Source organism: Egretta garzetta, unplaced genomic scaffold (assembly GCF_000687185.1).
Source record: "Egretta garzetta isolate BGI_Z169 unplaced genomic scaffold, ASM68718v1 scaffold166, whole genome shotgun sequence".
Classification (NCBI taxonomy): Eukaryota; Metazoa; Chordata; class Aves; order Pelecaniformes; family Ardeidae; genus Egretta; species Egretta garzetta.
In genome coordinates, this window is record NW_009260133.1 from 1,058,642 (window position 1) to 1,067,797 (window position 9,156).

General features: G+C 45.5%; 1 protein-coding gene across 1 annotated transcript in view; it reads right to left on the reverse strand.

Annotated features, from left to right (window-relative positions):
- Positions 1-3,162: 3,162 nt before the first annotated feature.
- PRPH2 (peripherin 2) overlaps positions 3,163-9,156 on the reverse strand; it is a 13,052-nt gene continuing 7,058 nt past the window's right edge. Inside the window, exon 4 of the mRNA XM_009641588.2 lies at positions 3,163-3,497. Coding sequence (XP_009639883.1) covers positions 3,261-3,497 — 237 coding nt within the window. The 3' untranslated portion in view covers positions 3,163-3,260. The remainder of the gene's footprint in view (positions 3,498-9,156) is intronic.

A 9,156-nucleotide genomic window follows, 5' to 3' on the forward strand; every position in this document is an offset into this window, starting at 1 on the left:
GAGGTTATACACACAGTTTAGCTGATGGCCAAAGATCCTGAGGATGCTGGTAGTTTCACTCGCTGAGCACTTCTAGAAGCTAAGGCTCATGAAGATGTTGTAATTCCTATGTACTACAAAAGTATGCTACTAAAATGGTCCAGCAAATTCTGTTTCTAGGAAAAGGATTTAGGGATCTGTTTGCACATCCTGAGCTTAGCTGGGCATGTGAGAAGAGGAAGGTCTGCTTTCTCTCAGAGCATTATATGGGGTGAGGGGGAAGCATCCCCTCTATAGGAACACATAAAATCGGTCCAAAAAATGAATTCAGAAGCAAAAAATCAGCAGTAATGCAAATTAAAGAAATCTGTATTAAATTGTGTATAATTAAACATTTTCTTTAAAGATGTCTTTACTTGCAATATAACTTTAATACCTAGATTTACATTTGCAGGCAGCAGATATCTTTATCTAGAACAGCATTTGCGATGTCACAAGAAAGTATATTTGGATGAATGATATATTACATGTAATATTTTACAAAGCAGTCATATTACAATCTTGTAGTAATCATACGACGTTACAAAGGTCTTCATTAACCAGGAGGCTTTATTTTAGACAGCATTAGCACTTACACTATTTGTTCTTATTTGTACGAAACCCCGATTCCAGTACTATTCTTCATAAACCTGTCTCAGGCGGTCTCTCTACCTGTCTAATACCATGAGACCCTTGCTCTGGGAACTGGCTTCTCCAATGTGGCATTGAAAGAATAATTTGAAAATTTGTTATGTCACTCTAGCAATAGACTGAAGAAAAAAAAAAAAAAAAAAAAAAAAAAAGAGACCGCAAATAACTGGAGAGTCCTGTCTAAAGCAATGGCCTGAGCCAGATTCCTAGGGCAGGAATAAATCTAGATCTCTTAATTTGAAAATTGTTATGTCACTCTAGCAAAAAAATGAAAAAAAAAAAAAAAAAAAAAAAAAAAAGAGACCGCAAATAACTGGAGAGTCCTGTCTAAAGCAATGGCCTGAGCCAGATTCCTAGGGCAGGAATAAATCTAGATCTCTTTGAAAAATCAGATGTCTAGTCAAGTAACCAGTATAGATCACAGCACACTGAAGCCTCACAGGGAAAAACTGTAATTAATCCTTGTAATGCAGCTCCTATCCGTATGTGACTCCTCCAAAAAGCTCTTCTCTCATACGTGTGGCCACATCGTGCGCCATCCACAATCCTGTTCTTCTCTAGCGGCCCAGCTGAGGGGAGCAGCTGGCCATAGCGAGGTCTTACTGAGAAGGAAGGAGTTGGTCTGGTTTGTACAGTTTTGCCATGCAGAGTGTCCCTCAGCAAAGCAATAGATGATAGGCTGTGGTGAATAGCAAGTTGGCTTTTACATGAGTTGCCCTTTTTTTTCTAGTCAGTCTTACGCACAAAAGAACAGAGTTGACTTTTTAATTCATTATTATAACTAAAGTTAAAAGCTTTGACCAGGTTCGAAAAAGCGAAAGGATGCCACAAATACCCATCAAAATCAAACCTTGCATGCAGATGGCCTGAAACAGCCTGGCCACTGAGATATGGACCACGGCTCGATGTACAGACACGTCCCTGCCTGTCCCGCTGTCAACTGGTCTGTCCATCCTAGAAGGTGTTTGAACAAAAGCCGGAGGAGCCGAGTGCTGCTGGGGCAAGTGCACAAGTGATTAAGAGTGAAACCAAATGGGCTGTGCAGTGATTAGGCAGCTGCAATCACAGCTTCGTTTGAAGACTGGCCACCAGCCGGGTGGAAGGGACCTGCTGAGAAAACTCTCCCAGGTACGCCGCAGAGAAATGGAGGTTTTGCACAGCCAGGGTAAAAATAAATGTGGTGCCTGGCTCGTAGCTGAGGGACTGAGATGTCTGCCAGTGCTTGTGCAGGGGGTTGGGGTTTGGTCTCTTGGGTTTCTTTCCCTTCAGCTGAATTTGTCTGGCAGCTGCAGATAAACTCAAGCTGATGCTCTGTTCCCTTACCAGAGGCAAACTCTTTCCGTGTCTTATTCCAACTTTCTATATGAGAACCGGGTCCTCCAGTTATGACAGCATGTTTGGGGAGACGCAGCATGTGCAAAATGTGCCTTCACTTTGACTTAAAAGATGTAATGAGTCACTGATAAAGCAAAATAAAACTTGCAAAATTTGCACCCTGGGGACTGATTTAAACTTACTTTTCCCTGGCCTCAAAGTCTGAGGCTTGACGTACTTGCGGAAGAATGGTATCCATTTGCTAGGACCCTGGAAAACATTTACAGTGTTAGTTCCAAGTAACCTTTTTTGGGGTTGGTTTTATTTTTTTCCCACTCTTGTCTTAAAAATAGTTGGGCTTGAATATTCTGGAGCAAGCTATGAGATGACACACTTTTTAAAATGTCCAGAATAACTGTGACTGGCACAGGCTCATAGCGTTGATTCCACCTGCTACAAACCGGAATCTTCTAAGCTTCTGCTTGTTTAAATACAAGGTGAAGCATAAGTCTGCAACACGCTTATTCAAGTTTCTGCAGGCTGAAAAAAACCCATGAGAAACAAAACCCATAAACCTTACCTTAATTTTGTTGTTTTCATGATACTTGTGCTGTTTCATTAAATGACAATTTTTGCTTGGTACATAAATACTCAGCATAAGTTTGCATTTTGTTCTATGTACGTCTTAAGAATACAGCAGAAAATACCATTGCTTAGCACATTAACAAAAATCACATTATATGAGAGATTTGTTGAAATACCTGTATACTAAGTTATATACAATTCTGGGAATCCTCCTTTCTTTGACTTCTAACATGTTACTCCCCAGAAAACCAATCTGTTTGTCTTTAAAAGTTGAAGTACATAAAGTATGCTGATAAAACAGCTTGAGCAGAAAATATTAACTTTTCAATTTCCACTTTTAATTTCAAAGTAAGATGGAATGGATTACCATGTGATGGCAGCGATTTAATTTTTTTTTTGTTTGGTTTTTTGTTTTGTTTTGTTTTAAAACTAACTGTCCCTGATACGGGAACATGTGAATATTGCAAGTCCTAGTGGGGTCATTTTCCCCAGAAGTTATGAATATGGTGTACTCGCATTGTGGATAAATGTATTATCCGCACGTGCACTATGTTGTATGCTCCCATATACCAAAAAAAGCATGCGTAGAAATGTGTATTCTGATGGTTGATACATAGCTTTTAAAACAGATATTCACAAATCTCAGGTTTTTTTATTCCCCTCTGATAAAAAGTCCACATCAATTTAGAAGCTCAACTGACCGTTGTGATGGCTGGAGTCTTCCCACCTTCCTCTCCTTCGGCCCCTTCAGCGTCTGCTTCCACCTGATTGAACTTACCAATCTTTTTCAAACTCTCCAGCATGGACTTCAACGTGTCCTTCAGGCTGTTCTCCAGGATCCAGCCTTCGCTTTCACATTCTGGGTCTTCAGGATTTGCAATGCTTTCCAGAGAGGTGTGCAGAAGACGCAAGCCAACCATCACGGCCATCTACGCCACGCAATGGAAAAGACAGAGAGCGTCAGGCAAGCCCTTTATACCCTCGTCCACGTCTTCACCATTCTCCACTATCAGCAGCCTGGGCTGGTGGCATGAACAAAATGCCACAAGCACCAAACAGATTCAGCATAAGGGCTGCGGGAATGCCCCGAATGAGAGGAGATCCTGAGCAGCCTTCCCCTCTGGATGGCCAGCAGCGGTGAGGGGGAGCTGGCAGGAGGAAAATGTCCCTTTGCACATGGCAGTCTGAAATCGGTGAGTGCCACGAGAAGCGTGAGAGCTGGTAAGCATGGGTGGACGCATCAACTTTGGAAGGACGTACATGCCGGGCTGCTGCAAACCAGCAGCTTTGTGTGGCCAAGTGCACAAGGGGGCTTTCCACGTACCCCGTCACAAGGTAGGCGCCTCCTGAGAGGTTTTAATGAAACCTCTGCCCCTGCACACTAGGTGTACATAAAGCTCTTTAAACGTGCAAATGCCAGCAGCAACTTAATTTTAATTCAAAATATTTTTACTTTGCATTGACCTTAATATGTTTGGCAAGTATATTTAATCTGATCAAGGAGATATTGATGAATCAGCGTCTGTGCAGAACAGAGCAACATTAGGACTTGAGCCATCAGCTCGTCTACTTCAGATTCTGGTTTTGTTTTTATATAGGTACGTGCAAATAAGGAAACCAAGGCAGGAGGTGATCTGTATCTCTCATTGGTTCCATCTAAACCAAATTTCTATTTCTGATAAAATATTTACCAGTCCCAGCAGCCCTGACTGAGACCCTTTCTACTGTACTATGTGGGTGTAACACCCTGACACCAGCAGAACCCCAAACCTGCCTCACAGAGAACGTTTTTAGGCAGTCTCCTGCCTTCTGACACCATTCACGACAATCTGACCTCCACTGTTGCGGTGCTTATGTCTCTGAAGTAGAGAAAGAAAGGAAAGGCAGTGCCCGTAAGAGCCAGCCTGATGAGCTGGTAGAGCAGGTGGTGAGGATAGGGAAGCAAAAGACTAGTTTAGTCTTTTGTCTGCTAGGTAAAGCTAAGATTGAGACCACTTGTTGTTGTTAATGACCTCACAGGATTTGTTCTGCAAGGGAAGTACGATGCCTCTGTTATTCTACCCAAATTCCCAAGGAAGTGATTACCTCCGGTCTTCCCAAACCCTAATGGTTAAAGAGGTCAGCATCCCTGTGTGTTGCTTACCTGGTGGCAGAGCTGAGGCCCACGGAGAGCTGCCCCGGACCTGCAGGGTGCTGCTCTCTCTTGGGGCTTTTGAATGAGAGATGGAGGAAGCTTGCAAACTGGCATTCAGGATGACAGCATTGGGTAGCTGGGCAGATTTGAAGTTGGGATTCAGCCACATAGTGTGGCCAGTTGCAAAATTCACATCTGGCTTTTGGACCCATGGGACTGCTCAGGTATGTGCTTCTGTGGACCATACATTAGCCTACCTACCCTGATCATCCTGCTTGTGTACGATCAGTGCCTCCAAACTCTTGGAAGGCTAAAGGGTAACCGTTGGTTACCCTCAAAATTTTCAGATGATGATGTTTCTCTGCCTTCACGCAAGACCAGAAAGGGAAAAACATTCGTTGAACAAACAAGCTTCATCAAATACTTTCATATCTGAAGGCAAATTTTCATCTTGTTCAACATGGGAACTCATGACTTGCAACACCGCGGTCCTCAAAGAAGGTTCTAATGGCCCTGAACCCGGACACAAACATGGGGCTGTTCCTTGCCTCGTGCAGGACTTCACACTTCTCCTTGTTGAACTTCATGAGGCTCCTGTCAGTCCATAGCTCCAGCCTGCCTGGGTCCCTCAGAGCATCTCTACAAAGTCAAAGCATGCTGAGCCTTTAACACACATTGTTGAGGCAGCGAACACATCCAGCTGCCTTCCATAATTTTGCTGATAATATCACCTATCCATTGCATGCAGCTCTAAGTGTCCTGACCAGGACTTGCAAATGGAGAGATGGGGCTACTGAAAAGCTGCCTGCATTAAAGGTTCTGGATAAATAATTTACAACATAAATTACTTCAGCAAAACTGATAGTCCAAGGCTCTATGCTACCATATAGGAGACAGACTCATGTGCCAGGCAGTTGGCTTCAGCTTCCTGGACAAAGTATGTGCTGGGGGGGGGTGTGTGTGACCAGCTGAAAGCAGCTCAGTAGTAAAGGGGCTGGGGATCCTGGTGGACAAAAAGTTGAACATGAACCAGAAATGCGCTCTTGCAGCAAAGAAGGCTAATGGTATCCTGGGCTGCATTAGCCAAAGCATTGCCAGCAGGTCAAGGGAAGTGATCCTTTCCCTCTGCTCAACATTGATGAGGCCACAGCTGGAGTGCTGTGTCCAGTTCTGGGCTCCCCAGTATGAGAGAGATAGGGACACACTGGAGAAAGTCAATGAAGGGCCACTGAGATGATGAAGGGACGGGAGTGCCTCTCCTGTGATAAAAGGCTGGGAGAAGTGGGACTGATCAGCTTGGAGAAGAGAAGGCTCAGGAGCAATCTTATCAGTGTGTGCAAATACCTGAAGGGAGGGTGCAAAGAAGATGGAGCCAGGCTCTTCTCAGTGGTGCCCAGTGACAGGACAAGAGGCCATGGGCACAAACATAGGAGCTTCTGATTGAACAGCAGGAAACACTTTTTCACCGTGAGGGTGGCTGAGCAGTTGCATGGGTTGCCCAGCGAAGCGCTGGAGCCTCCCTTCCTTGGAGATATCCGAAAGCCATCTAAGCATGGTCCTGGGTGACTTGGCCCCCTGTGACCCTGCTGGAGCAGGAGGGGTGGGACCAGATGACCTCCAGGGTCCATTAGAGCCTCAGCCAGCCTGTGGCTCTGAGTTGTAGACCTCTGCTTAACCACAATCCAGCAGGGAAGGCCTGGGCATCAGGGTCCCAAAGCTTGCCCTGTCTTGCTGAGCGATCATTTCCCCTGCCCGGTGGACAAACTGTTGTGAAAACTCTTGTCATTTCACAGTGACTGTGAAGCGGCAGGAAGAACGAGGCCGCGGTGTTTCTCCAGGGCTGGGTATGACCAGGCTGGGCTGGTGCATCCCCCTGTACCACAGCATGCTCACCCCCTCGATCTGCACCGGCAGAGCAAACAGTGCCCTTCTAGGGGGTCCCCGCACCCCTGCTGCCCATGGGCTGGTTTTGAAGATTATTGGGAGTTCACTCCTAGTGTTGAACGCATCGGGGAGTTTACCCTCCCACACACGATGTGCAATGCACCTCCCGCTCCTGTCTCATCCCTCTCCTGGGTTCCCACCTCCTGGAGCTCAGCGCTGGGCTCCCTCTGTGGTACCACATGTAGGATGAATCTCAGGGTCTCAGCCATTGCAGTAGCTGTGACCCAGCGAGAGCCACACATTTATATAGGTGAAGGACCTGGAGCATCTGGGGAACAAGCTGCTGCCCTCCCTCCTGTTTAACGATTGGACTTGATGATCTTAAAGGTCTTTTCCAACCTAAACGATTCTATGAATCTATGAAATGCCCTATTCTGGGCACCTTGAACCCCCTGTTTCCTCTTCACTGCCTGAGGCAGGTGCTCTGCTTGACCTTCTGCAGAGAAGCCCATCTGTTTGCCAGGGTTTAGCCTGAGGCGGCTTAGCTAGAGCAGGGTGCGATCTTTTTTTGTCACCCTCGTGACCGGTTGTCGCTCCTGGGAAGCCTACAGCTTTTGCTAGTAAAAGCAGCATGTGGATAATAATACATTTCCAGAAAATACGACATGCTGCATTTATTTTTCAAATAGAAGTTTTAACACTTCAAAATAGGTTCATTCTTCCTTGCCCCTAAGAGAGAAACGTTAAACCTAAACGGTCTTTCCTGAGGTCCCTACACCCATTTGGGAAGTTACGGTTTTCTACAGCTCAAGGTAACGGCTGTGATTAGTGTCCCCCCCGCCGTGCTCTGTCCCGCTTCCCAGAGGTCAATACCCCCAACCCAACTGGAAGAGTCCTCCACTGGCCCCCAGAAGGGCTTTGCTGGGGGGGGGGTGCTGTGGCCGCACTGCTGGCCTGGGTTTGCAGTAAAGCTCCTTTGCTTTTGTGCTTTTCTGTACCTTCTCAGCCAGCCGCTCCCAGGGAAAAGGCGAAGCGCCGAGCCAGTGTGCTAACTCCCTGAAATCTTACCTTGGCCAGGAGTCGGGACCTCTCCTGAGCTCCTACTTGGTGTCAAATTATTTCCTACCCTGACTGTGATTTCAAGAAAGTGGTTGTATTTCAAGGGAGACTAAATTAATGGCTGCTTCGCTTCCTCCCTTCAAAGCTTGCCTTAAAAGCAGAGGGAATTTGAGACTCAAATCTGGACCCTTTATGGCAGAATATCAGGCAAGTCATAAATATTCAGGAGGGCCAATTAATATAACCCAGGATTGTGGTATTTCTTTAAAGTTTTTCCCTCAGAGTCCTCTGATTACCTGAGAAAAATTTCACCTTCTATTTTGAAAAAGACGGAGAAAAAAAAGGGAAGATCGTACTTCTCATTACACCACAGACCAAAAGTGCTACCCGGGTGTACTTTGAAGAGTTAGAAATAAAATACTGTATTTTTATCGCTGCTGTTAATGTTAACGTATTGCTGTCGTTAATCTCCTACAAGTTAGCACAGGTATGTTACAGGCTCCTGGTCATGATTTTTCACAGCTGGCATTACTACTTCTGTGCATTTTTCCCCTGAGTTTTTGAATTTCCTTCTGATTTTCATATACAGCTGAAATTCCCCTCTCCTCAAGAATTCATCTGAGTTTGGGCTGAGACACGAGCCCCTCTTTTCTTACCAGAATAACAGCGCTCCAAGGAGACAGTGCCTTTCTCAGCTGTGTGGAGTAGTTATTTTTAAAATAACACAACTTGAAGTAACTTTATGGTGGTTTTTTCAGTTCACAGATTATTTGGGTAGGTGTTTATTTTCTAAAAAGCATCTTAATTCCTGGAAGGGTGTTGCCCACTGCTTGTATCAAAATATAACCCTTTTTTTTTTTTTAATTTTTGTTAATCTAAATTTTTTAAAAGGTGGCCGAATCATTTAAAATAGGCAATGCCATTTGCAGCAGCATTTCAAGGGCTAGAAAGGGTCTTCTGCATCCTCCCCATGTCCCATCCTGTTCTGCATCCCTACCTCCGCATCCCGTGCCTCAGGTGCCGGCCCTCGTGCCACTGCCAGCCCACCTGCACTGCGTATTAATCTTGACTAAACACCCCAGCTAGAAAATTGGCCACCTCCCAGAGGCAGAGAAGGACGTTTTTTCCTTGCATGGAATGAACAGTATTTTAGCAGCAAAGCTGCACTTCGAGTTTCGGTGCCCACAAACACCCGCACTGGGCAGTAGCTGCACCAGCTTGCACGTGCATGGTGGTTTCGGGAAGCGGAATAAAATCAAATTAATCCACCCACTTCGCCTAAACCACTTCTTGTGACCGCAACTGTTGATGGAACTGATGAAGGACCTTAAACCAAGTGCTGCCCTGAAGCTGGACGCTACACGTGGCTCTAGGTCTTATTTTCATCAGCACGTAAACCCCTTAATTGCACTTTCTGTCCCACAAATTACTGCCACCTTTCTCCAATGCACTGCTTTGCGTGCTTTCCATTCCCCACTAACGGTGACACGCATCAGATTAATGCATCTGGA